At 59.9% G+C, this 27,390-nt stretch overlaps 2 protein-coding genes and 1 long non-coding RNA gene across 16 annotated transcripts in view; 2 read left to right on the top strand and 1 right to left on the bottom strand.

Moving 5' to 3' along the window:
• The first annotated feature begins 1,058 nt into the window (after positions 1-1,058).
• Positions 1,059-18,207, top strand: TPD52L2 (TPD52 like 2). Of its 12 annotated transcripts, XR_009344663.1 has the most exons (10): positions 1,059-1,217; positions 3,475-3,620; positions 5,400-5,548; positions 6,208-6,267; positions 10,814-10,915; positions 14,030-14,056; positions 14,499-14,578; positions 14,962-15,003; positions 16,066-16,114; positions 16,248-18,207. XR_009344663.1 is itself a non-coding variant. In XM_059133951.1 (9 exons), exons 1-9 carry the CDS (start codon positions 1,199-1,201, stop codon positions 16,775-16,777), a joined length of 690 nt encoding a protein of 229 aa, XP_058989934.1. In that variant the 5' UTR covers positions 1,059-1,198; the 3' UTR covers positions 16,778-18,207. The 12 variants fall into 12 exon arrangements, 11 of the variants coding, with proteins under 11 accessions (XP_058989934.1, XP_058989938.1, XP_058989940.1 ...); XM_059133951.1 differs by lacking the exon at positions 14,499-14,578 and having other exon boundaries at positions 16,682-18,207; XM_059133955.1 differs by lacking the exon at positions 14,499-14,578.
• LOC131808058 (uncharacterized) lies at positions 17,624-22,637 on the bottom strand. Its single transcript, XR_009344664.1, has 2 exons — positions 21,703-22,637; positions 17,624-18,901 (listed from the first exon to the last, which is right to left on the bottom strand). It is a non-coding gene; the product is annotated as an uncharacterized LOC131808058 (long non-coding RNA).
• Positions 22,638-22,794: 157 nt separating this feature from the next.
• DNAJC5 (DnaJ heat shock protein family (Hsp40) member C5) overlaps positions 22,795-27,390 on the top strand; it is a 37,196-nt gene continuing 32,600 nt past the window's right edge. For 2 of the 3 annotated variants that reach the window (XM_059133962.1, XM_059133965.1), the window contains exon 1: positions 22,796-22,931. The gene's annotated coding sequence lies outside the window, so the exon portion shown is untranslated. Of the gene's footprint in view, positions 22,932-27,390 lie in introns of all 3 variants that reach the window. The other variant, XM_059133964.1, reaches the window with a different exon arrangement.

The raw sequence follows: 27,390 nt of genomic DNA, 5'->3' as shown, positions 1-27,390 counted from the left end.
CTCGGGGACCCTTGAGCCAGACCCGCGCCGGGCATTGCTCCTGGCTCAAGGCTGGATCCCAGAATGAGGGACAGGCCCTCGGCCCCTCTACCACCTGCCGCGAGCTGCATGAAGCGGGGACTGGGGCTCGCCCGGGTGGGCCGAGGGGGGCAGACACGGAATCGGCAGCCCCGGAGCGCACCGAGCCCAGGGCCGGCCAGAGCCAGGCAGGTGCGCGCCCGGGGGACACCGGTGCGGAGCTGAGCTCTGGGCTGCCCCCGGGGCGGAGCTCTCCGGGTTCAGGGGCTTCCCTGCCGAGGGAGGCTTGGCTGGAGAGGGGACTGCGGTCCAGCAGGGTCGGATCCTGAGGGCCGGAGCGCCATCGGAGCAGCTGCTTGCGGTGGCCGCGAGGGCCGGGCGAGGGGGGCCCGGGGGCTTGTTCCAGCGAAGCCGGGTGGCCTGGCGCCCACACACCGGTGCGTGGAGAAGCCCGGCCGACTCTTGCTCCCGCGCTGGCTGGGCGCCCCTCACCGGCTGAGGGTCGCGGACACACGACCCCCACCTCGGGGTCCTCATGTGCCAAGTGGGGGCTCCGCCTGGCTCCGCGCGCCGCCTGAGCCGGGACGGAGGAGCCCCGCGGGGCGCGGCGCGCGGGCACCGGGCGGCCTCGGGCCGGGCCGGGGACGCGCCTTTCCCCGCGTCGGCCCCACACGACTGAACGAAGAGTCCCGTGAAGCGGGCGGTCTGGGCGGCGCGTCAGCCGGGGCCCCTCTCGGCCGCGGCCGACCCCCGGCATCTCCGCGAGCGCCAACCCCACGCCCCCGCAGCGCCACGCTGGACGGTCCTCCCACTTCCCACCTTCCCCGGGCTCCCCCGAACCTTTCTACCTGGGAGTCTCGCTGGCTGAGCCGACGTGGGAGGGATTCCCTGGGAACCCGGCCGCCCTTTCCGGCCCCTCCGTCCGCAGCCTCGGCCAATCAGACCGGAGCGGCTAAGAGGGGCGGGGCCGAACAGCGCCCTCATTGGACGCCGGTGTGGGGGGCGGGAGGAAGGCGGAGCGCACGCCGGAGCGGAAGTGGGACGTCGCGTCGCTGATTACGCCACGCCGCGGCGCTGAGGCGGTTCCGCTGACGGCCGTGTACGCGGCGAGCGAGTCCCGGCGCGCCCGCTCGGCTCCGCAGCGCCGCAGGCCCCGGCCCCGACCCCGCGCGGCCCGAGCATGGACTCCGCAGGCCAAGGTACCCGCGGGCTCGGCGCCGCCGCTCCTCCGCCTGGGCCCGCCGCGTGGCTCCTCCGGCCGCCGGGCCTCGCAGCGTCCGCGGGCCGTGGCGTGCGTCGTCCGCCCCCGGCTCGGCCGCTCGGAGGACCGGCGCCCGGAAGCGGCTCCTCGTCCCCGGCGTTGCGGGTTTCGTGTCCCCGCCCGGCGCCCGCCGAGTCGGCCGGCCTCGGTCCGCACGCGGGGCCCTCGGGCGGGCGCCTGCACGGGGACGCGCCGCGGCCTCTCCCGGGGCGGGCGGCGCGCGCTCCAGGCCCGTTTCCGGAGCGGCCGGCGGGGTGGCGCGGGCCGGGTCGCGCGGGCCGGGTCGCGGCCGGGAGGGGTCCCGTCCGCCTTCGTTGCGGGCTGTTGGGGAGGGAGCCGGGCTCCTGCGTCCCGAGGGCCGCGCGGGTGACGGCGGGCCCGGTTCGTGGGCCGCCCGGGTCGGAACGCGTGGGCGCCGGTGCGTGCCGGACGCCTTTCTGCTGGCGGAGCCCGGGCTCCGGGACGCTGGGGCCTTCCCGCGGCTCGTCTGCGCGTCCGCGTTCGGTGCTCGACGGGACACCGGTGGGAGCGCGGGCGGGGCGCGGGCGGGGCGCGGGCCTGCCGGGCCCTTCTCGCTCCGAGTCACCCCTGGAGAGGGTCCCTTGTGCGGTCCGCGCGCGGACGGTCGTGCCGTGCTGGGGAGCGGGACTCGCGGGGGCGTCTGCCGCCGGCCGCGCCTCCACCCCGCTCTGTAGGCCCCTGGTGTGCGGAGGCCCCGTCCCGCGAGTGACCGTGTCTGGCCAAGCGCCCGGTCTCTGTCGGGGTCGTTTCTGTGGGCTCCGTCCGGGAGCGGTCGCCGGTGCTGTGGGAGAGAAGACCAGGCTTACGGAGAAGACGCGGCCTTGAGCGAACTGAGGAGGTTCGGCGCGGCGGGTTCGCGGGTGAAGCCGACTCATGCAGGTTGAGCTCCGCTGCTTAAAACGCAGACGTGCTTCTGCCCGAACCGGACCCAGCGCCTGGACGCGCTGACCGCCCGCCGCCTGGGGCCTGGGAGGGCAATAAGCTAGAGGGGCTCTTAGCAGATTCCAGGACTCCCGCGGTGGAGAAACGTGCCCAGAAGACACTTGACCTTCTTGACACTTTTGTGACTTTGTTTATTTTACTTACTGATTACTGATGTTTCTCACTCATTTAAGTGACCGCTACATGCGGGGCTTGAACTCATGACCCCAAGATCAAAGGCCTCATGCTCCTCGGACTGAGCCCTGGAGCTGCCCAGGCCTTTACTTGTAAACGTGCTGGACACCGTGCAGGGCCTGCTCCCGCGGCTGTGCGGCCTGTGTGTGCTGCAGGGCAGCGGTGGGTTTGCAGCTGGGACGAACTAAAGCAGACCCCTGTTTCCTTGTGCGGGATCTTGTCAACGTTTAGTGCAGACGGGAAGATGCTTCTAATTCGGAAAGAAGACGGTCACTCTGGGAACTGGAGCCTGATCTGGGTGCCGAGAAGGGGCGGAAGCAGTGTTTTCTCGGCTCCTGGCTGCGTGTTGCTGTGGAAGGAGAGTCGAGCACAGACGGTGTTTTGTTTTGTTTTGCCGGGGCTGGAGGACCAGCATGTGCTCCTTGTGTGTAATTTTAGCGTGTGCTCTGCAGATCGGTTGGTTGGAGGTGGTGCCTGTTGTGTTTACAGCTGTATTAAGTTTCTCTGCTCTAAAAATTGGGAGATCCCTTAGGTCAGACTGCTTTGTTTATAGCAAAGGTTCCAGTCTCCGGAGCGTGCGCTGTCATAGGGGGAGGCAGAGTTAGGGTCCGGCTGCCTTGTGCCAGCCTTTCTCATGCCCTGCAGTAGCACCGTGGGTGGCCTGACATGCCCTCAGCCTGATGGCGAAACCATCCCTGCAGAACCTGTTAGAGAAGAAGTGTTGGTTCTCTCCGCAGCCCCTCCATTGCCTCGTGCCCCGTCCTCTCGTCCTTGCTTTCTTCCTTGGTGGAGATCTCTTCCCTGTCGACTTCTCTGTAACTTCTTCGTTTTCTTTTTAAGATTTATTTGACAGACGGCAAGAGAGGGAACCACCAGCAGGAGGAGTGGGAGAGGGAGAAGCAGGCTTACTGCTGAGCAAGGAGCCCAGTGCGGGACTCGATCCCAGAACCCTGGGATCATGGCCTGAGCCTAAGGGAGATGCTTAACGACCGAGCCACCCAGGCGCCCCTTTCCGTAACTTCTCATTGACAATTTCTGACCTTATTTGTCTCTGGCAGATATCAACTTGAATTCTCCTAACAAAGGTCTGCTGTCCGACTCCATGACAGATGTCCCTGTCGACACAGCGGTGGCTGCCCAGACTCTTGCTGTCGAGGGTCTGACTGAGGCTGAGGAGGAGGAGCTTAGGGCTGAGCTTGCAAAGGTGCTGTGTCTTGGCCGTCTGTCTTGGGGGGACCATGAGTTCAGGCCCCCTCATTAGCCTGAGGGGGCCATAGGGCTAGCTGTGCTTTGCGGAAATTGCCCTGGGAGGTCATTCCCAGAGTCCCACAGAAACCGCTCTCTGTGGTGGCTTTGTGTGTGCTTGGCATCCCGTAGGGAGTCTGTGAGGAGAGTGTCTACACTGGGCAGCTGCTCTGAGCCCCCCATCAAGGGGAGTTTCTTTGCTGGAATTAACACTTGTTCGTTCCCAGACTCCACAAATTTATCCGTCCCTAGATCTCCATTTTCCTTTTAAAAATACTACTTCTCTAAAAAAGTGCTGCATGTGATCTTTTTAAAGTGAATCTTTTAAGAGGAAATGGTAATTAAAAGCCCAAATCTCCAAGTATAAGTTTTACTCACAGCAGCGGCCAGGAACACTTCTTTTTACCGTGTGATGCAGACTCTAATGGTGACTTGCTTGGGGTTCCTGGTCTGGTGCCTTGAATTTGCTAACATCCGAGTGTAGCCTCGGATCCGGCAGACGCTGATGCGCTGCCTGTCACAGCCCTGCTCAGTCTCCAGAGATGAGCCTGTGTTGCTGCATCCTGAGTCTAAAAAGAGCTGGCTGTGCAGATAAGCCTCACCCCCCAACCAGGTCTCAGATCAGGGGAGAGAGACCTTGCAGCTGTTTCTGAGCCGAGGGAAGGTTAGGGATTTGCCGCAAGTGGCGCAGCCAGGCTTGTGTTTAGCAGTAGGTCACTTCAGAGCTGAGCTGCAGAGTGGAGAAGCTCAGTGTCACTTAAATTCTCAGTGTGCACCTTGCCCAAGACAGCTGGATTGCACACCGTTGAGCTCTGTCGGTGGCCACACTGTGTGTGGAATGTTCTAGTCGCTGGTCGTTACTGCTGGACTAACTGGTAGCAGTCTGGCCTTAGATGACCCTGTTTATAAGTTATTTCCTGTTTCAGCTGTCTTCTGATGGAAAACCTAGTGGTGTAAGGGCTCTGAGCTACTTTTTGTTATCTTACTCCAAACCATCACTTTTTTTAAGAGAAGGACTTTTTTTTTCTTACGGCAGCTATCACACAGCAGTTGGAAATAGACCTCTGGAGCCGTTACGCTCTAGAAGACGCTGCTTTTTCAGGTCACATTTTTTTTTTATTTGAGAACCCGAGAAGGTTCAGGTCTTTATCGTCAGGATTCTTTCTGTTTCCCAATTCACACTACCTTAAGCACAAAAGAGAATTTACTTTTGGCTTGGGTGACTGCCTTTCCCAAGGCCTCAAGCAAACCTCAGGAACATACATGTGGCCATAAGGCTGTTGCTGTGTCACCTGGGTCTCTGGCCATCCGTCTGTCTGTCAGCTCTACTTATTTCCCAGTGTAGATGGAGCCTGGCTGCCAGCAGTTCTCGCTTCTGGGCCCAGACGCGGAGCCTGGAGGTAGAGGGGCCTGTCTCTTCTGACAACTGTGCCCAGTCCCAGGGGAGAGCTCTGACAGGCCTTGCCTGGTGATTCATGGGTGGGCACAGTGCCTGATAGCCCCACCAGAACCACTTGATTTGGGGGGATGGGACAGTCTTCCTGAAGAAGCTGGGGTGCTAGTACCAGATAAAAACAGAACAGTTGCGTGACGTAGCCTCTGTTCCTAAGACATTTATGTTTCTGTAAGTGGAAAGTCTGTCCACAGTTCTGGGAACCCTCTCATTGCAGTGTGTGGGGGCTGGGGCGTTCCTCACTTCCTGCAGCAGCGGTAGCTAACCAACTGTGTGCTTTTGTAGGTGGAAGAGGAAATTGTCACTTTGCGCCAGGTCCTGGCGGCCAAGGAGAGGCACTGTGCAGAGCTGAAAAGGAAGCTGGGCCTCTCTGCCTTGGAGGGCCTGAAGCAGAACCTGTCCAGGAGCTGGCATGACGTGCAGGTCTCTAACGCGTAGGTACCGGCCTGCGGCAGAGGTGCCCCTGGTGATCAGAGGGCGTTCACCAGATCGGTGCCCTTGCCACGTCAATGGGAGGTTAAGTCCTAGGGGACTCACTATGCCTGTGTGCTGGCAGCCAGCAGAGGTTCTGAGTCCTTGGTCTCGCAGCGGGTATGCGTGGGAAGAGCTCAGAGTCCACATGTTTTTAGAAGGCGGCAGGTGGATACAGTAGCTAGTCGTCCAGGCGGAAATCGAGAAGAATGTATTTCAGGGTCCAAATGTGAGAGAAAGCTCATTAGGTCCTCAATGAGACTGATTTTCCTGTGATCCCCCACCTGCTGAAGCAAACGGGAGTCCTCACGAGCAGGACGTGGTCACAGCCCCAAGACCTCTGACCAGATGTGACTCAGCTCTCTGAACTTGGGAAGTGTAGCTCCCTGGCTCTTCTGAAGTGTATCATCCAGGGTCGGACCGGCACGGTAGGAATAGGACTGGTCGGTTCTGCCGTGGGCCTCCCCGGGCCTCAAGCCGGTGCTGAGAGGAGGGGCAGACCCCGTTCTCAGGCAGGCTGGAGACCCGGCCCTCTGCCGTGCTCCGTGGGATTTCACCTGGGTTCGAAACCTTAGTTGAAATAATTGTTCTAAATAATTTACCACAGACTTTCTGTTTTTAGCTATGTGAAAACTTCTGAGAAACTTGGAGAGTGGAATGAGAAAGTGACCCAGTCAGACCTGTGAGTGCCTCTGCCGCCAGCACTTCCTCCCCTTCTCTTCCTCTTGCCGCTCCTTTCAGGGACAGGGAGGCTGTGCGCACTTGGCACAAACCTGGTTTTAGTGTTTGGGGGTATTTTATTTTTAATATACTTTTTCTTAAACACAAATGAAAGTAAAACTCTCATGAAACGGGTGCAGTCGCTGAAGGAAATCCGCTCGGCCACAGACTGCACTGAAAACCTCCATCTGGCTGGCACGGGTGCGGCCCTTAGAGGAGAGGCCTGGCGGGACTTGCGCGGCACCTCCGGCTGGTAGGCGCCCCTCAGCCTTGCGAGCGGGCAGAGTGGCTACGCACCGTTTGGGCTGATGCCGGTAGTGATTCGGGGCTTGTTTTGGTCCTCTCTGCTCTGCAGACGGGGCTCCCGCTGAGGGGGTTCTTGAGTGAGGGCTGCCATACGGGCCGTGCTGGTGGGATCTTGGGGTCGCTTTGGTCTGAGGGGCACTGAGCTCTCAGGCACGCAGAATACGAGCAGAGCAGGAAACAACACAGATGGGTCTTCGTGTCTGCTAAAGCTGTGTTTTATCTGAGCTCTTTACACAAGGAAATAGCACTTCTCTCACCTGTGCTCCAGTCGGATTCTAGTTCCTTTGAACTGAGTGGGGTCACGTTATGAGATCACGGCTTTCTGGGATTCTTTTCCATCGCTTGTCGAGGAGGAAGTGCTATGGTGTCTCCCGGAGAGACTTGGCCGGCAGGCCTTCGATCTGCCTGGAAGGGAGCAGTTGTCACAGAGCTGGTCCTCACGGCGCTGGGCTCCCAGGTCAGCTGGCTCTGTGCTCGGGGTCTCGGCAGCTTGGTGTCCCGGGGGGGGGGGGGTTGGGCGCCAGGGCACTCTGGCGGGTCCCACCGTTTGTGCGGTTTGGGGTGAGAGCAGTCCTGGGCACACTCTGCGCGCGGCGTCTTTGGGGCTGTGTCGGACGATGCCTGCTCCACGCCGCCGGCGCTCTCCAGGCTGAGGCAGCAGCTGTCACCTGTGCACTTTGGGTGCCAGGCAGGCTCATGGTGCGGACTTAACCCAAAAAGAGCCTTAGGGGACTTTGGTGCCGGTTGTAACACCAGGTGGCGTGAGGTGGCTACAGTGCTGCTTCAGATAGTTAACACCGCTGACTCCTCTGAGGAGCCTGTGGCTCTGGCATGGAAGTGGCCGGTGGGATGACCCTTCCCCTGAGGCCTCACCCCCAGCTGCGCTGGTGGAAGAGTTGGCACAGTGAAGCTCCGGGGGCTGGAGCATTTCTGCAGGGACAGCCCAGGGGGACGGTGACCCAGCTCGGGGTGGGGTGACTAAAAATATTGGCTGCTCTGCGCTCTCTGGGGCGAAGGTGCCTGGCTGGTCATCGCTGTGGGAGGCCACTGGTGGGGTATGACTGCCCCTGAGGGATCCCTGGCGACCAGACACGTGTGTGCCTCCCAAGCCGGCTGTCGTGAGGCCGTGCTGGGCAGAGGCAGTGTTGGTGCTCTCGTCCTGTCTTCCCTCGGCTGCGACACGGGCACCTCCCCGGGCTCTGTCTGCTGGGAGACAGAGCTGCAGTCATGTGCGTGTGGCACCAGGCGAACTCCATGGCCACTCGTTGGCATGTTGAGTCCTTCGGTTGCGCGTGACGGAAAGCACAGACGTAGACAGTGGCAGCTTGTCCGGCTCCTCCTTCCCGGTGTGGGGGTGCCCAGCGGTGCAGGGCTGAGTCTTTGTAGCTCACAGCCCCCCAGCAGGAGGGCCCGGTGTGGAGGACCTGGTGTGCGTCTCGCTGGACTCTCACTGTGGTCGGGGCGCTGTAAGCTTCTCTGCGGTCGGGCTCCCCCCAGAGCTGGAAGTGGGAGCAGCCCCCAAGGGAGGATCCCGGAGCGAGCACCTCCAGCAGGTGCTCCACCTGACTGATGGCGGGGCCTGGTGTTTGTCGGGATCCTGCACCTCTGGTTTCTGAAAAGGTAGGAGTGACTCTCCAGGGGGTGCTGGCCAGGGTGGCTCAGTCTAGTACTGTTGAGCAAGTCTAGGCTCGAGTTAGCTGTGTCCAGACGCAGACTCGGCCCCCGGCCCTGTCTCCGCCTGAGCGTGGCTTCCACTTCTGCATCTGCCCCGGTTTGGGGGTTCCCGTCTCCGAAGGAGTCACTTGTGACCCCTCCTTCCACCCTGTTGAGTCTCCCGCAGGGGCGCTGCCCATCACAGTGGCCCATCGCGAGGGTCCCTGCTGTCTGTCGTCTGGTGGCTGGCCCCAACCTGAGTCCCCTCAGGACCTGCTGGTCCCTGACAGTCCGCAGCCCAGGCTTGTGGTCCCTCCAGCTGCCGCTTCCCCGTGGGCACAGACACCCTGTGCCGACTTTGCCTTCAAGCCTCTGCTTCAGACTCTTGCACTGCAACAGACAGGGCCACGGGGTCTTACGTAGTCGTTGGTTCACGAGAGGTGGCTGGAAGACGTTTTCTGAGTTTGTGTTTCTGAAACTAAATAGCGCCATTAGTTACCTCGTGCTTAGTGCTTTGCCGGTAACTGCCGTGCCTGCCAGCCTGTTTCTCGCAGCAACCTGTGCTAACTCATTTTGACGTGAAAGCAGTTCGCCAGCTGGGCGTGAGGGTGAGGGGGCCCAAAGGCTCACTGCAAGGTAGGGACCCCAGAGAAGGTTCCAGAGCCCTTTATTGCCGCAGTTCCGCCGGCCCTGAGACAAAGTGTGGTACGGGTGGTGGCTCCCGGCTTAGGCTGCGTCAGGTGGGAAGGCGCCTTGGAGGGTTACAGCGGAGTGTGTGGAAACTCTCCCGAAAGGAGCATGCACTTGGGTTTCTCGTAGCGGGAACCAGCTGGGGTCGGCCCCTCTGCTGGGTGGCCTGTCCGGATCCCAGCCTCGGAGCTGTATGGGCTCCTGCATTCCTACCTGGGGTTTGTTTCCGTTCGCGCTCAGTTCTGTGAACGTTTCTGTCGCGAGCAGGTTGGGGGGGCGGGGTTTCTGGTCGTCAGATTTTGCTGAAGGTCGGATTCAGAATTAGAAGCTTTTTTAGTGTATGCCTTCAGGAAATCCAGAGCAAATCTGAGAGTAAAGATTTTATTTTATTTTAAAAATTTTTAAAGGTTTTATTTATTTGGAAGAGAGTGAGCGAGCAATGGGGAGGGGCAGCGAGAGAGAGAGAGAAGCAGGCTCCCCGCCGAGCAGGACGCCTGACGCAGGGCTCAGTCCCAGGTCCTGGGGTTAGGACCTGAGCTGAAGGCAGATGCTTAACCACTGAGCCACCCAGGTGCCCTTACAGTAAAGATTTTAGATTATTTTTTCTCCATTATTAGTATGTTTTGGGATTCATGAACCTTCTGGGAAACTAAGATAAACTCACTGTTCTAGTGACTTCAACATGTTTTCAAACTCCCTGGCTAGAAAGCACATGTTCTGAGTCCTGAGCCCTGCTGGGCACCCGAGAAGCCTGAGGCCCCACGGTGCTGTGAAGAGTGCCTGCCCAGTTGAGGGAGGCCCTCCCAGGAGTGTGCAAGGCTGGACACTCCCACACACAAGATGGGGTGGCGTGGGGGGGTCATGGCAGAACCCCACCTCGTGTGGTCAGGAGGGAGGAGAGGGAGGGGGGCAGCAGGCACTCCCAGCGGGGCGTCCCGCAGATCGCACTGGGGAGCGAATGGGAGAGGACTGCCGAGGACCTGACGTGGCCGCTGTCTGACCTTCCCCCGTGACCCGGGGACACCAGCGAGCCCTCAGAAAGTGATTTCAGACAATAGGCCGGCGTCCTGAGAGCGTGGCCATCAAGAAGCCATTTCTTTAGGGCTGCTTGGTTGGCCAGAAATGAGCCTTCGGCTTCAGGCGGCTGTGTCTGTTGTTTATGGTGGCTGGACAAGGGCTGGCAGGACCACGTATTAGCTCTCCAGGTGGCCCAGCGGTGTCCCTGCCTTCACCGTGGCCATCGCACAGACATTGAGGTCATGGACCTGTGTGTCTTCTGGGACGAACCTGCGTGCCGGTGGATGGGGCAGGAGGGCACGGAGAGGGTGGTCTGTTCTGTGATCCAAGGCTCCCCTAGGCACTGAGAACCGTGGCCTGAGGTGAAGGTCCTGCGGCGCCGAAAGGGTGTTGTGAGACCGCACGGACGGGGGTGCTCCGTGTCCACACTGTCCAGTGCACCCAGCCCCCCAGGGGCGTGGTGGAGTTTTGACATAAGAAGCTTCCCAGATTAACAGAACAAGGGGTTTTCTGTCTTCTGTCCCAGACCCAGGGCCCCTGTAGGGCTGTCTTCAGGGCGGGAGGCAGACACTCAGCGCGGCGAGAGATCAAGGGAAGTGGGCGCCTGAGCTTTAGGCGAGGTGGGAGGAGACCAGGAAACAGCTGCTTCGGATCTGGCAGGTTGAGACCTGGCCGTGCCGCTTCTGTCCCTGTGGTCCGCCCCCTCCCTGCTGGGCCAGGCACACGCTCACGAACGGCTCCTGTCTCCTTCTCTTGGGTACACTCTGGGCGCTTGGTGTTCTTGGCTTACGGTCGATGACGGCTCCTTCTTCTGGGTTGGTTCAACTGGTGTTTCTTCTCAGCTACAAGAAGACTCAAGAAACTCTCTCCCAGGCGGGACAGAAGACGTCGGCTGCCCTGTCCACCGTGGGCTCCGCCATTAGCAGAAAGCTCGGGGACATGAGGTGAGACGCTCTAGTCGCATGGGCAAGTCAGGTGAGGGTTTTAGAGCTGCTGGGGGCTCTTCAGGGGCCTAGGGCTCAGATGCATACCCCTCGGGGCCCCTTGGCAGCCACAGAGGTGGGCCCACCAGCTTGGACCAGTCGGTGCGTGGTCCCTTTTCTGTGGGCTGCCTCTTTGCCATTTCTGTGTTTCTTGGGGGAAGAGGTTGTTGTTTCTTCGGGGCAACTTCTAACGCTTGGGATCCGTGGAGTTGGGTGCTTCCCACTGAAGTTCCTCAGAGGGACGGTGGCCCCCGTTTGGTGTTAGTGTCCGGGTCGGGGGGCGTCACTCTGGGCAGGCCGGCCGGTGGGGTGGGGGTGGGGGTGGGGGTGGGGGTGGGGAAGCGTGTTGTTGCCTTGGAACGTTTGCCTGGCCCAGATCCCAGAGCGTGTGCGGCCATGGGCCAGGGGCCCCGGCTGAGTGGTCTTCCCAGGGCTGAGGAGACCTGCACGGCCATCAGAGGGCCTCTGAGCACACGTGGCAGCACCCACGCGCAGCCTGGTGGCTGTGGCTCACCCAGCCTTCCCTGGTCTGGGCTCCGGGGCTGCACCCGCCATGTCTCTGGCTCCGCTGCATTGAGCCGAGGGATTGGACCCTGGGGCCCGAGGCCACGGTGTGAATCCTGGCTCGGCCACCGCCTCGTTTGCCCTTGGCAAGGCGTCCTTCTCACGATGGTTAGAGCGAAGCGCGCACTGGCCAGCAGCTGTGCAGAGGGCTTCGTTACCGCGGCAGGCACCTGGCCGCCGCCGCCCAGCCCTGCCCTGGCCCCTGACCCACACGCAGCCCCGGTCCCCTCACTTCGGGATTCTGGACCTCGGAACGCCTCCGGGCAGCCCCCGTGCTGACAGAGCCCATGCTGAGGCCTCTGTCTTCTCACAGCGGAGAAGCACAGTGTGGTGACGCCTGTGGGCTTGGCGGGCTGAGCGCGGCATCGGGGCCTGCCCGGCTCGGAAGCCGCGCCCCTCCTACCCTCGGGTGTGCTGCCTCCCTGCCTGCTTAGGTTCGGCATTTCCTCCCCTCACAGGCCCGCCAGTTGCCTGGTGGGGCCTTGAGGTGGGGGCTGCGCGCTGGCCGCACAGCCAGGGGTGAAGGTACAGACCCTCCCCCGTTGGCTTCTGCCCGGGGCCGTGCCCCCCTTCTGTTTGTTTGATGGAATTCGTCCCCCTCTGATTTTTATTTTGAAAAATTTCAAACATTCGGAGACTCTGAACAGTCAGTCCGCGGTCCGTGTGTCTCCTCTGTGCTTGAGGAGTTCACGTGCCCACAGTGGGGGCTCTGGTCCGGCTCCTGAGTGGCTGTGGGATGGCCGGGGTTCCTCTTGGGTCAGCTTGTAGACGCAGGCCTGTCCACAGTGGCTGTGATGACTCAGGCCCCACCTGCCATGACTCCGAGCTGACGGCTGCCCGGTGGGCTTCACAGCAACCGGCCGAGACCGCGTGGGTGGGTGCCTCTAACGCACGTCGTGTGACGTTAGATGCGCCGTCACCGCTGCCCTCGGGGATGCCTGCTGTGGTTAGCCTGGGACAGACCCATCGCACGCCACTGGGGGCCAGGCCTTGCTCCCGGGGAGGGCTGCGGATTCACTGCAGGCCGTCCCCATGCCACGGGGCAAGCCATGTGCCAGGTGGTGCCTGTTCTTCGCTCAGAACGCCAGGCTGGTACCAGCACTTGAGGGAGGAGGCAGCGAGCGTCTTCGCGGCCTGCGTCAGTGCTCACTAAGCGTGTCCCCTGTCACTTCGGGCGTTGCCCTTGTTGCGTGTCCCCACTCACGGTCGAGTGCTTGCAGAGCGTTGGTGCTGCCGGGAGCCACTGTGGTGGGGCTGCCGCGGGCTCCGGCTCGGCTCGGCGTCTGTTCCTTCGTTCCCACTCTTCGTTCCCGGCATTCGCTGCTGACCCGTGGCGTGTGGCCCGTGGCCTCCCTGTTAGCACCGCGCTTCACATGCATAGGCCAGCTGGCGTGAGGGACCTGGTCCTATTCCACGTGCCCGGAGGGACTGTCCCGTTTGCTGCTGTGCCTCACCTTGGGGCTCTTTGGTTTTATTCTGCTGTGTTTTCGGGGATGCCGTGAAGTCTGGCACCTCGATGTGTCCGCTGCTTCCTTACTGTGCTGTCTCAGGTGCTGTCTGAGGCCACGGCCCGGTAGCCTCCCTGGTTTGGAGCCGAGGCTCAGAGTTTACCCCCTCCTGGAATGGAAATGAGGTGTAGGGAAGTGCCTGTGTGTTAGACGTTGGCCCCACATCGGTGTCCTCCACGGGCCTGTCTGGGAGCAGCCCTGGCCTGAGGCTTTTTGCATGCCCTGGGGCACGAGGTGGCCGGCTGGGAGAGGGCTGGACTTGGGTTCAGGCAGGGGTGGGTCTCTCTGTGGGTGACCTGTGAAGGCCCGTGCCTCCCCTAACCCTCAGACTCCCGCTCCTTCCATCTGGAGATGGCAGGCCTGCTGCCCACCCACGTGGCTGTGTTGCTTCGGAGATGATGTCCACGTTGGGGGTAAGAGGTGCTGGGCCCGGCTGCATGGAGGAGCATGTGGCCGTGTCGCCTTTGCCCATGTGTGTTTCTGGGTTGGAACCTGTCTGCGGTCCCGACGGAGCCAGAGTACAAGGTGCACGGCCCTGGGGGCGTCTCAAGTCCTGTCGCAGCACAGCGTGCAAGCCCTGGTCTGGCTGCGGCCCCAGGGAGAGCGCCGGCTGGTCTGTGGCCATGGAGGTTGTGGCGGAGCCTGGCTGACCTGAGTTCTGGGGAGTGGCACATGCAGACCCTGAGGGCGGTCCCTCAGCTCACCTCTGCCCTGCTCTGCTCTTTGTGGGTTTTCCCTCTAACTCCAGACAGAGTCACAGACACACAGTGCCTCGTCTGTGACCCAGGTGGGGTCGTGGAGGTGTGGTCATGTGCCTGTCGCGGACTTGGAGCTGGGGGAGAGGAGACAGCGTGCACGTTCTGCTCTTCCTGGTGGTGTGAGGACTGGGGGTGGTCATGGGGGTCCCTGCGTGGCCTCCCAGAACTTGATGGAGGGGCTGGGGTGGACCCTGGTCTCCCTTTCCTAACACTGCATTTCTTCTCCTCCTGCTGCTGCCTTTCAGGGTTCGTCCGTTCTCACACTCCTTTAGGTAAGACTGCTGCTGGACGTTACCTCTGGAAGGTTCTTCTCTTGATGCAGGGCAGGGTGGTGTCTGGCTGCCCGTGGGAGGCTGCGCTAGAAGGGGCAGCAGGGGGCCCGCCTGGCGTTCTGCCTGCCTGGCGCTCCTCGAGCTGTGACCGTGGGACTCCTCGCCAGCCCACAGGCCGGCCTCACTGAGCTTGTCCCGCAGCCCCCACCTCTGGGGACTCCCGAGGGGAGACCTACTCGTGCGGGAGGGTCCTGCTGACCCTCTCACTCTTGTGGTCAGTGCTGCTTTCTCCAAAATGCCGGCTCCTGGTTTCTCCTTCCCCTGAGAAGCAGTCTTGTCCCTGTGAGTTGAGACGGTCCTGTTTATCCTGGGAGAGCGGTGAGCTCACTGGGACCCCTCTGAGTGGCCCTCGCTCCGTGCCGATTCGGTCGTGCTTTTCTAGCCTGACGCCAGCGCTGCTGCCCCGTCACACCGTCATCCCGCTCGCAGGCCTGGAACCCAAATCCAGAACAACGTGTGATTGTAAATATTTTTACTTACTCGACCTGCTTGTTTCTCTTTTACCAAAAAGTCCCTTCACTTGCTGTGAGGTCAAGTAAGGACGTCTGACAGTTGTTTGTGCCGAAAGGGTTTTAAAGGCCCAGGCCTAGGTCTTCTTAGTTTCCTATTTTAAAGTTCTCCCTTAGCATTGTGTGTTTCTGGGGCAGCTTTGGAGGCCAGGGAGAGGAGCCTGGGGTTGTGTTTTCCTCCTGGTGTGGGGAGCCCTTCTGTGTGCTGTGGCCGGAGCTCACCGACCCTACAAAGGCGGGTGTCTGTGTGCACAAGCTGATGGCCGTGGTGATGGCCAGCCTGGTTCCTGTGTTAACTCCTGCTTCCTTCTCTGCTTCTCCCATGCTTCCGAGTAGCAGCTCTTCAATCCGCCACTCGATAAGTATGCCGGCCATGAGGTAACGTGCGCTCGTGCCCCGGAGCTCTCAGAGCCCGAGGGGGGCTGGGTGGGAGTGGGTGAGGCCTGCGGTTAGCCTCACACTTCCCAGATGCCTGAGCCAAGGACTGTCTTCCCCTGGCGGCCTCCTGTGGGTCAGGGGTTGCAAAGATCCCTTCTAGGCTAAAGAGCTAGTGGGGGTGAGGCCCAGAGGAGAGCATTGTACCATACGGGCTCCATCGGAAAGCTTCCAGGGCTTCCCATGGGGCTGGGCCGCGGGGGTGGGGGGCAGAGAGAATCCTGCACATATGTGGCAGCCAGGAGGCCTGAGGTCCCTCTGGGCCTATTACGGAAACTTTTATCTGCTTCTGGAGGGGAGTCCTGGTCTCCTCAGAACACCCAGAGCCGTGGCCTGTTCCTAAAACCTCCCACGGGTATGTTCTCCATGGGGAGGCAGCCGCAGAGCCCCCATCCCTGTTACGGGACACTCTGCTGTGGCTGGGGGTCCTTGCCAGGCTGCCCCTAGGGGCGCGAGATACCAGGAGGAGCTGAGCCAGAGAGGCTGGAGCTGGTTGTGGAAAGGGTGCCGGCTGGGGCTGGGGCTGGGGCTGGCCTGTTTTCTCTTCCTCTGCCGCTTCCTCGCTCCCCTGTTCCAGAATTGTCCTCGGTTTTCCTTTGCTGGACTTGTGTGGGAGGTTTGTGTCAGGAACACCTGGGACTTTTTGTGACATCTGTGTGGTACATCAGTGTGTATTTAGGGTACAGCAGAAACGCATCCCACATCCCACTTATTGCCCAGGCGAGGGGTCTGCGGTTTGCCCGTGTGAAGTCGGGGTCTCACCCGCTGGTGGCGTGCCGGTCTTCCCTTCTTGCGGTGGGCGGCTGTGGCTGGCCTTCTCTGACCTGGAGGCCTCCAGAATGACATTGTCGGGGCACATGCCCCCCTCCCTTTTGGTGTGTCCCATTGTTAATGTCTCGGGATGCAGTTGGGGGTCTTTCTGGAGGCTGGCCCTGACCCTGAGCCCTGTAGATTGAGGCACGGCCGCTTGCTCCCTACACTGACCTCTTCTCTCTCTCTTTAAAGGAACTCTGCCACCTTCAAGTCGTTTGAAGACCGAGTTGGGAACATAAAGGTAACTCTCCGGACCGTTCACTTGGCTCGTTGGGGTGGGGTGTGACGCGTCCTTTACGTAAATGAACTTGGGCACCGTAGATTCATGTGCGGTGCCAGGAACTAACGCAGGGGGTCTTGTACCTTTTCCACAGTTTCCCCAGTGATCACGTTGCGCAGTAGCACCACCGGGATAGGACAGTGACACAGTCGTGGTGCAGAGCGGTCTCATCCCCACTGCGGTCCTTCCCGGGGCTCACCTTCTGCTAGCCCTGCCCCCACCACCGCTCATCTGTCCTCCGTTGTGATGACTTGTCATTGCCAGAGTGTCCTAGGATCGGAACCATGTAGCGTGGAGCCTTGGAAGATTTGCTCTTTCTACACAGCCTAAACCCCTAGAGATACTGCCAGCCTGTTGCCCGTGTCGGGGATTTGTTCCTCTTTATTGCCCGTTGGTGTTGATGTGGTGTAGACGTCGTAGAGAGCTGAACAGCTGGGGTTCCCAGCAAGGCCTAGGGTGTGCCAGCATTGTGTGCTCTGTCTCAGGTTTTATTATTTTTTGTCTCGATTTTTTTTTCCCCACATGTAGTCTAAGGTGGTCGGTGGCAGAGCGAATGGCACTGAGAACCGGCCCTCCCCGACCGGGAGTGGCTCCAAGCCCCTGCCCGATCCCACGCCTTTCTAAGCCCATCCCAGCTTTGCCCCGCCATGGAGAAGTGCAAGCCCGCCCTCATCGCCACAGCCGAGACGCCGCAGCGGAGCCGCCCGTCAGACCCCGGGTGGATGCACCGAGCTGGCTTTGAGGAGGGTCCTGCCGTCCCATGTAGACGTGGCTGCTGTGTTCGCATGAGTTCTGCAGAACGCGGTCTTGTACGCAGATGCTTTCCACTGACGTTGGTAGATGCAGACCCCTGTGCCGCCCTTCCTGGGGTGCAGGGAGTAGACAGCGGGCCCTTTGGCGGTCTTGTTAGTTCGCGAGAGCGTGGAAGGAACGGGAGTGTGATAAGCATAAAATAAATGGTATCTCCTCAGCCTCCCCTTTCGTGACTTATAGAAGGAGTCTGCGGAAGAAAGATTCATCCAGAAAGTCATCTGATCTTCAGTTTTTATTTCAAATGCTAAATGAGAAAACTCCATTTTTTGAAACCCTCCAGCAAGAAACTGGTTATCAACAGCCGCCTAATTCTTACACTAATGATCTAGCTTTAACAAGAGCAAATTCTTTATTTTTTAAATGCAGTGAATTTTTCGACAATTTAAGCCAAGCGAAGCAGCTTTAGTCTCCGTTAGAAAACACTATTTCTTTGGACTCAAGCTGACATACAAGCCTTACATCGCAATATGCTTTATTTGTTTATAATGTTTTTTATATGAAAATAAGGGTTCTTCAGTGGGTTTTGAGCGTTATGTAGACTTCTGCGTCTAGCCCGAAGGGCAGCATGTTTGGACTGTTGGTGTGTTTTGTTCAGCTGATACACTGCATTCCAGTGTGTGAAGCTTGCTTCTCTCTCCTCAAGGACTGGGGTAGCTCCTGCCAGTCAGAGGGCTCTGGGCCTCGGGGGGTGGAGGTGGGGGTGGGCAGGAGAGGCAGAAGCCAGCACCCTCCACAGACGGCTTGGCTCCAACATGCCCGTTTGCTGCACCCTGGGGACAAGTGAGAAGCAGATGGGCCCTGCCTGCATCGGGTCGGTTGGGACTCTGCTTTCGCCTTTTCTCAGGAGCTACAAAGATCTCATTCCCATTCTGAAGCTGCCACACCCCAGCAGCCTTGTGGTCAGGGCCCCACGCATGGCGTGTGTCTGGAGGGGCAGCTCCGTGCCTTATTGGCTCCCAGCAGGCCGAGAGCGCACCGAGAGCAGAGTCCACTCCGGGAGACCGTGGTGTCCTCTGGCAAGCCGAGTGTCCGCTGGTCACTTCAGACACCCTGGGTGGACTGCGGTCTGTGCTGGCGCCATGGGAGGAACAGCATTTGGTGTTTTTTCTTCAGGGTTAGAATCACGGATGGGGTGTGGTGAGAAAGCAGGACACAACCGTAGTAACGGATTCATCTTTTCCTTCAAGTGGATAATGGGGAAATTGTCAATAAAGCATTCCTTTGGGGAAGAACCCATGTGAGCTTGTGTGGTGCGTCTCTCTCCAGTCGTGAAGGTCAGAGGAGCAGCCGATCTGCCCGCTGCGATCCTGTTGCCTTGGGCCTACGCTCTCGGGAGAGGGAGAGGCAGCCCGGAAGCAGGCGAAGCTCTTCAGTCCTGAGTGAAGACAGAGTGCGCTGAGAGAGCTGTGGTGACGGGTCTGTGGGGTGTCTGAGGAAGGGGCATAGGGAGGGTGAGAAGGAGCCGGCCAGCTTACAAGCGGGCTCAGAGCTAGGCAGCTAGAGGCCGGCAAGCCAGGCACCAGAGAGGCTGGTTGGCCGACCACATTAGCCCCGTTGAAGGGTTGGGCCTGTTCGGGAGCCACTCGGAAGTGCTGTGAGCATCGAATTTCGTTGCCTCCCACCCGAGCGGTGAGGGACAGGAAAGCTGCATGTATCCCTCAGGTGCACAGTCTCATTCAGGCGGAGGAAGGCCCCTGAGTGGGCTGCAGGCATCGTGGGAGAGTCCCGCCCCGCCCCGAGGGGCAACCTTGAGCAAACGAACCAACTGTCGGGGCAGCGCTCCTGAGTTACAGCGGCGCAGGCGCAGTGGGGACAGCAGGCGCTGGTCAGCAGGGTCGGCAAGTGGGTCAGCTGCTACAGGAGGCCTCAGTGAGTGCAGGGCTGCCGGCTAAGCGGCCTGAGCGCAGTTTGATGACTCCTTTGTTAGCACGGGGTCTGTGAGATGAACAAGTGGGTCCAGCATGTGCTCAGAAACAGGCTTGGGTTCCCCACCCGTGGCCTGCTGCCCTCTATGATGACCCTTTCTCTTTTTAAGATTTTATTTATTTGAAAGCACGAGTCGGGGAAAGGGGCAGAGGCAGAGGGAGAAGCAGACTCCCCGATGAGCAGGGAGCCAGATGATGGGGCTGATCCCGGGACCTGAGATGGTGGGGACCTGAGCCACCCAGGCGCCCCTGTGATGACTCATTACGTGTTCGTCCTACATTTCTACATGAAAAGGTGAGCAAATAAGAATGTGTATTCTCCTTCCTTTCCCCTTACTCATAAGACACAGCGCTGTGTGCTCTGCTTTCCCTTAATGCTATGCCCTGCGGTGCTCCCCACACCCACCCCTAAGGCCCTCTGGGGGAGCCCCTTTCTGCTGGCCCAGGGCTCCACATGTGTCCATTCCTGCTGTTGGGGGTGTTCTGGTGGTCAGCACTCTCACTGGGACCATCAGACTTCCCTTTGGGGTCAGAGAGCAGGCTTGCCCAGAAAAAATAGCAGGGAAGCCTAGTTACTTCACGCGGATGAGCCGCGCACCTGCACAGAGGTCCAGTCAGCTAGTGCAAAGGGTGAAAAGCACATTGACCTTCATTTACTTTGGGAATGGGTTCCATGAGGTTTTCTTGGTTTTGGCGGGGGGGTTGTTTTTTGTTTTCACGGTGTTCTTTTCTTTTTCTTTCTCTCCCCACCTTTTCTTAAAAAGTAGGCTCCATACTGGGTGTCGCAATGTGGGATTTGAACTCAAGACCCTGAGATCAAACCTGAGTTGAGAACAAGACTCGGATGCTTAGGGGCGCTGGGTGGTTCAGTGGGCTTGGGTCATGGTCCTGGGATCCTGGGACCCGAGCCCTGCATCAGGCTCTGCTCGGCAGGGAGCCTGTTTCCCTTCCTCTCTGTCTCTGCCTCTCTGCCTACTTGGGATCTCTTGTCAGGTGGATAAATAAAATCTTAAAAAAAAAAAAAAAAGATGCTTAACCAACTGAGTCACCGAGGTGCCCCACATGGTCTTCATGTATTAATATTCAAATATTCTGTGGGTAAGAATCTGTGGGGCCTTGTGAGATCAGGAATCTGATGTGGACCCAGCCCTGAAGGGCTTTGCAATTCCATTTGTTGAGGAAGACAAGGTATTGCTCTACCCAAGGGACTTGTGTGAGGTGAGCTCTGAGAGCCTGGAGGGTGGCAGCAAGTGGTGGGGTGGGTCGGAGCAAGGGCACTGCTGGGAGGAGCTGCTGTTGGAGAGGAACAGCACCTCCTTCTCCCAAGCGCCGGTTCCCTTGTCTCCGGGTGAGGATAATGAGTCGGCCTCTCCCGATCAAGGAGCGTGGACAGCACAGGGGCTGACGACAGCCACGGCCGGCATTCACAGGTACCTTTTCTGTCTTCCTTTCTCGGAACAGGTTGGTTCGCTTATTCAAAAACACACCTGTGGGGCACCTAGGTGGCTCAGTGGGTTAAGCCTTTGCCTTCGGCTCAGGTCGTGATCTCAGGGTCCTGGGATCCAGCCCCACATCAGGCTCTCTGCTCAGCGGGGAGTCTGCTCCCCACCCCCCCCCACCCCCCGCCTGCCTCTCTGCCTGCTTGTGATCTCTGTCAAATAAATAAAATCTTTAAAAATAAATAAATATACATTTTTAAAAAGATTTTATTTCTTTATTTGACAGACAGAGATCACAAGTAGGCAGAGAGGCAGAGAGAGAGAAGGAGGCAGCAGGCTCCCCGCCGAGCAGAGAATCCAATGGGGACTCCATCCCAGGATCCTGAGATCATGACCTGAGCCGAAGGCAGAGACTTATCCCACTGAGCCACCCAGGTGCCCCATAAATAAACATTTTTTAAAAAAAACTTTATTTGACTTGAGCAAGAGAGAGCACAAGCGGGGGAGAGGCAGAGGGAGAGGAAGAAGCCAGCTTACCGCCGAGGAAGGAGCCAACTCAGGGCTCTATTCCAGGACCCCCAGATCATGATCTGAGCCGAAGGCAGACGCTTAACCAAGCCCCCCAAGCGCCCCCTTTGTATACATTTAAAAAAAAAAACATTTTATTTGTTTATTTGACAGAGAAGGAACACAAGCAAGGGGAGTGAGAGAGGGAGAAGCAGGCTTCCCACTGAGCAGAGAACCTGATGTGGGGCTCAATCTCAGGACTCTGGGATAATGACCTGAGCTGCAGGCAGATGTTTAACCCACTGAGACACACAGGCACCCCCTTTGTATACATTTTTAATAACTATAGCGTTCCAGGGACGCCTGCATGGCTCTGTCGGTTAAGCAGCTGACTCGATTTTGATTGGGTCATTATTCAGGGTCACGAGATCGAGCTCCAGGTCAGGCTCTGCACTGGGCATGGAACCTGCTTAGGATTATCCCCCTCTCTCTGACCCTCCCCGCCCTTCTCTCTCCCTCTACAAAATGATTTTTTTAAAAACCCACAAAACTATACTGTTGCATTTGAGTGTGCTTACTTGTATAGTTGGGCAGGTTTTTGTTTTCACTATTATAAGAAACACCATCAAGAGCATAAACCTTTTTCTGTATCTGGGAACATTTTCTTAGGGAGGATATCCCTAAAGTGGAACTACTAGGTCAAGGTGGGGTTGGGGGAGACTCATTAAGGCCTGGCTTGCAGGCTGAAGACTGCTTCAGTCTGGTCCTGGTACCAGGTCCGTCTTATTCTCTCCTTCCGCCTGTGACTCTGGCCTGGGATCCTTCATCCTCTTGAGTGTGCAGTATTAATCTGGCCTTTTCTTACCGCCTGCTTGGTGTCCTCACCGCCGGGACACCTCCTGAGCTCTGCCACCGGCAGCCAGCCTGACGGCAGGGAGGGGTAGGAAGAGGGCCGAGGTAGCGAGGGGTCAGGCTTGTTGGCAGAGAGCCTGGGTTTTCCTCCGGTGTCTTGGGAAGCCCTGGACGTCACCAGTTTCTCGAAGAGCACGGCCAGGGGCAGGAGTGGAAGCGAGGAGGCAGAGGCGCCGACGAAAGACGTGTTCGGGTGCGTTCTGGACGGAAACTGGACACGCCCGCGGGGCCGACTCCGGGCCGGCCCCGGGTCAGCGGCAGCCCCGCTTCCGGTTACAGGGAGTGACCGCGAAAGGGGCGGGCAGGCAGCCCTCCCAGGTGGCCGACGGGGTGGCCGACGGGGTGCGCCGCGCCCCGTCCCGCCCGGGTAGGGCGCGAGGCTTGTCCACGCCGCTGTGGGGAGGCGGTTCGGGACGGCGGTCGGATGGCGGGGCGGGGAGGGGAGTCCTGTCCCGGAGCTCCCGGGACGCGCAGACGCCGGTCCCTCACGGTGGTCCGAGGAAGGGGGGCGTCGGCCTCGGGTCCCTTCCCGCCTGGCCAGGGCAGCTCCCTGTGATCAGCCTTACTACGGCGCTGAGCAAGCCCGGCGGCAGCGCGAGGCCCCGCACGCCTGCCCTCCAGGGGATCCCAGCCGCACCCGGCCGCCCCGGCGGGAGGCTCCGCCCCGCCCCTCGGCCCCGCCCCTGCCGGGCGGGAGGCTCTTCCGGCTCCGCGGAGCGAGCTCCGCCCACTGCTCCCGGGACTTCCGTTCCCGGGCTGTCACTTGGGGCTCCGCCCGCGGGCTGTCGTTCGAGGCTCCTCCCACGGAAGGCGTTGCGGGGCCTCCGCGGCTGTCAGTTTCAGCCCCGCCCCCATGTGGGCGGGGCCTCCTTCACCCCCGCCCCCGAGCCCAGCGCTCCGGGAGCGTGCGCGGCCTGCCGCGTCCGCGGCTCCGACCGCGGAGCCCACGTTCTTCCGGGGGCGCGCGCGGCCGTGCGGGTGCGTGCGTGAGCGTGCGTGAGCGTGCGCGCCCCCGCCGCCTGTGCCGGTGCTGCTCCCGCGCCCTCTGCCGCCGCAGCCGCCGCCGCTCGGGGTCCCCGAGACGCAGCCCCGGCTGAGGAGCGCGTCGGCCGGCTGCCCAGCAGCGCCGCGGAGCTGAGGAGCGGAGCCGCGGGACCGGCGGGCGGGCGGGCGGGCGGACAGGTGAGCTCGCGGCGGGCCCCGCGGGCCTCCGGTCGGGCCGGGGCGGGCCGCGCGGGCCGCCGGGTCTGCGGGGGACGCGGGGTGAGGGCCGGGGGCGCCGCGCCGGCGGCCGGAAATGGCGGCGACCCTCCCTCCGGGCCGCGGGGTGGGGGTGGGGGGCGGCCCGCAGGGCGGGGGCCGGCGAGGGCGGGGGCTTCGCGGAGCGCGGACGGTGGCGGCGGGGCCGGGTGGACGCTGCGACCCGGAGGGGGGTCGGGCGGGAAGGCGCGCCCCCCCCCCCCCCCGCCGCCGCGGTCCCGGGCCCGCGCGAGCCTCGGTCAGGGGCGACCCGAGGGGTCTGTGCGGGCCGAGCGGCCTGGAGCGGGTCGGGGCACGGCCTCCCGCAGCGGCGTGCGTTCCCCTGTGGGTGGGCAGGTGGGGCCGCATCCCGGGGGCGGGGGGGTCTCACGGGGGGCGCCGAGCTCCCTCGGTCCCTCCCCCATTCTGCCGGATCGCGGCCCGGGGGCAGGCCCGGGACGGGTGTCGCGCTTGGTTCCGCGGCGTCCTCCAGGCCCAGGAAGCCGAGTTCCCGCTTGGCTCGGACGGGGGTGTTCAACCCGCCGGTCGCGGCCCGGCGCTCCTGCGTTGCGCTAGCGCTGGACACCTTTGTCCTCAACTAGCTGCCCGTCGAGACGGACGTCCCAGCGCCAGAGATGCCGGCGCCGCGCCCTTCCCGCCGCTGCCCACCCGCGAACCCCTAGCCCGGCCTCCGGCCACTTTCCGTGGCTTTCGTGCTTCTTCCCCGTGAAGTGTCCTGCCGAGTTCAGGACGGAGCAGTGTCCGGGGCTGAAATCGGAAGCCGGACTTAAGGGCGTTGGGGACTTCATCATTTGGGGTGCGCCGTGCTCCTTCCACCTGTGTCAGGGTCCTGGGGCTCAGGGCAGCTCCTGATGGCGTGTGGCCAAAGCAACAGCTCCGGGAGCTGGTTCTGGCTGGCTGACTGTGGGGCTGATCCGTGTGATCCAGATGGCCTTGTCCCCCCAGCGGTCACTGTGGATGGTCGTTGTGGACCAGCACAGCACTGCCGGGGACATGCGTGTGGCAGGACCCTCAGAGGCCAGCCGCCTTGGCCCTGGAGTAAGCAGAGCACCGGCGCTTGTGTGGGGAGCAGACGCTCCGGCAGGCGTGTGGTGGATGCTCTGATCCTTGCCGAGGATCCCGTGTGGCCTCTGGGATGTCTGTCAGGCCTCTCCCACCCCTGCCACCAGCCTCCTACCTTTGGCCCTCTGACTCACCCTCCCCTGCCTCCGCAGCCTTCTTGCTGGTCTCTTGGCGAACTCTCCGCCCTCCCGTTGGCCGGAACACTCACTTCCTCATCCTCACACTCCGTGAAGCCAGGCCCTCCGTGACTCCGTGACTTCCCTGCATCCTCCCGTTTCCCGTCTCCCTTTCCTCCCCGATTTTCCTGCCGCGCTTGGTTATTCTGACCTTGTTTACTCTTACTGTGAGATGGGTCCGTGGGGAGGCTGCTCTGTGTAAAGAGCTGGTGCTGGCACATACCCAGGAAACACTTGTTGAAGCAATGCTGGGATGAGCCCGGTGACCACGGGGCGCTCAGTGGCTGGTCACCGGGAAGTCGTTGTGAGTGCGCACGGAGGCCCTGGGTTCTGAGGGAAGTGTGGCAAGCACCTGCCCTTTGGGAAAGGATAGCCAGGTAAACCGTCAGAGAGCTGCTCGAGACGACCCCCGAAATCTTTTTTGCAACTTCTAATTTGAATTATTTCAAAATAATTTAAATTACTTCAAATTAGATTCTTTCAAAATATTTTTAAATTTTTTAAAAAGATTTTATTTATTTGACAGAGAGCACGAGCACAAGCGGGGGAGCAGCAGGCAGAGAGAGAGGGAGAAGCAAGCTTCCGCTGAGCGGAGAGCCTGATGCGGGGCTCGATCCCAGAGACCATGACCTGAGCTGAAGGCAGAGGCTTTAACCCACGGAGCCACCCAGGCGCCCCTCAAAATAAGTTTTTAAAGTCAGATCTGGTAATAATGCTTCTAGAAATTTAGTCTTTGGTTCCTCTCTTCCCTCTTCTCCCGTACTCACCGCCCTCCACACCCCCCACCGGCAGAAGAACCCCACATGCTAGTCTTAATACTTGGTGACATTTGTTGATTAAGTGGATTGAGATGGAGTAATCTGTAAGAAGAACTCTGCGGGGTGAGCCTCAGCCCGAGACTCCTTGCTGTGAGGCTCTGCAGCAGCAGCTGAGTCCTGCCTTGTGAACTGAGGGGCTCTGCAACCCTTCTTATGCCCCTGTTAACGCAGAATGAAGGGGTTCTCTTCTTTCTAAGAGGGTGTTCCTTTTTTTTACATTCATTTATTTATTTATTTGACAGACAGAGATCACAAGCAGGCAGAGAGGCAGGCAGAGAGAGAGGAGGAAGCAGGCTCCCCACTGAGCAGAGAGCCCAACTCGGGGCTCCATGGGACCCTGAGACCATGACCTGAGCCCAAGGCAGAGGCTTAACCTGAGCCACCCAGGCGCCCCTAAGGGGGGTTGTATGAATTAAGGTGCTGTAGAGATTGAAAGGGTGCTATGTGTGTCTGAACCATTCTTGTTCTGGAGTCTTTCTGGCACGTGGGGGCACCGTGCTCAGCAGGGACCTACCCTGGAGACCAGCGCCTTGCTCAGGAACGGGAAAATTGAGGCCTTCTGTGCCAGTTACTGACAGACCGCCTACCTGCCACCACCACGGGGCACCCTAACATGCACCCCTGCTGGACGGTGCCTCTTTAGAGCCTAAACGTGAGCGGCTCACAGTGGCCCCCGGGTGCAGTGGAGGGTCAGTAGGTGTTTGTTGGGTAACAGCTAAATTGCAGTCGACTTGGGGGGTCGTGATAAGACAATTTTGTTGGGGCCCTTCAGTCGGTGAAGCGTCTGCCTTTAGCTCGGGTCATGATTCTGGGGTCCCGGGATTGAGTCCCGAATTTGGCTCACAGTCCACGGGGAGCCTGCTGCTTCCTCCCTCTGCCGCCTCTCTCCCTGCTCATGCGCACGCAAGCGTTCTCTCTGTTTCTGTCAAGTAAATAAGTAAAATCCTAGAAAAAAGAATTTTGTCTAAGGTGGGAGTTGCTCCTAAAGTCGGAGTACGGTGAGCGTGGTGCACACAGATGGGAGCACCCCTGAAAAATCCCTTAACTTCCCTGCAGCTCTGGGCTTCGCAGTGCCGCAGGCAAACAGTGGCGCACCCAGCTAGGCAGCCAGTTTTCCAGTAAAGAGACAGACCCCCGTGTCTTCTGGGGGCTGGTGTCCAGCTCCGTGACCAGTCTTTGCACAAGTGGCAAGGAGGCTCTTAGCGCTCAGTGGTGCGCTCGTGAGTCCCTGGGCACTTTGTGAGCAGCGGTTCGAGCTACAGCATTCCTCAGATGACGCCTTCGGTGCTCTGACTGGGTCGTTAGATCGGAGCCTCCTGTGCTCTAGATGTCCCCCCGTGGGTGGGCAGAGTCTGTGCTGGACTTTCCTCCTGAAGATGTAAGACTAGGGCTCACATGACAGGGGCCTCACTAAAGTGGGGGGTCACGGTACCTGCCCTGCCTGCCTTCTGGGGGAGTAGGCGGTGATAAGTGGAAAGGTGTCTCCTCAGCTCCTCCCTAATTATACGCGACAGCGGTGCTGGAAAATGGTAGCAGTTCTCTTTTATGAAAATGCTGCTCCTCGTTTACGAGCGAGAATGACTGCGCCTCTCCTGTCCCGACACCAGGGCTGCCTCTCAAATAGTGACCTCTTAGTCTGAAGAGGATTAGCCGCTGGTCGGTTACCGGTAGCTGGGAAGATTTGAGGATTAGATTGCCAGACAGCCTTCAGTTTAGATTTTGTCTCTCATCGTGCTCTGCATTGATTTTGTTTGAGAACACGGGACGTTTGCAGGCATATTGGTTAACACTGAAGCTGCAGAAATGTGTATAGCTTCTCTCTCTCTGAAGAGAGGAGGACGGAGTGAGGCCAGGTGTGGGAGGTCATCCAGTATGCCGTCTCCATCTGTTGCCTCTCTCTCTCTCGAAAGGTCTGTGTGTGCGGCACTGGGTGACTCGTTCAGTTGAGCATTGGACTCTTGATTTCGGCTTAGGTCAGGTCATGATCTCAGGGTCCTGGCATAGAGCCCCACGTCAGACTCCTCTCTCTCATCCATGAGTCTGCTGGGGATTCTCTGAGAGAGAATCAGTCTTTAAAAAAACAAAACGGGGGCGCCTGGGTGGCTCAGTGGTTAAGCCTCTGCCTTCAGCTCAGGTCATGATCTCAGGGTCCTGGGATCGAGCCCCGCATCGGGCTCTCTGCTCAGCGGGGAGCCTGTTTCCTCCTCTCTCTGCCTGCCTCTCTGCCTACTTGGGATCTCTGTCTGTCAGATAAATAAATAAAATCTTAAAAAAACAAAACAAAACACACTTATTCATTTGTTTTTTAGGGAGAGACAGAGTGTG

Source organism: Mustela lutreola, chromosome 9, assembly GCF_030435805.1.
Source record: "Mustela lutreola isolate mMusLut2 chromosome 9, mMusLut2.pri, whole genome shotgun sequence".
Classification (NCBI taxonomy): Eukaryota; Metazoa; Chordata; class Mammalia; order Carnivora; family Mustelidae; genus Mustela; species Mustela lutreola.
Note: the sequence above shows the minus strand (reverse complement) of the source record. Positions and strands in the feature narration are given on the sequence as shown.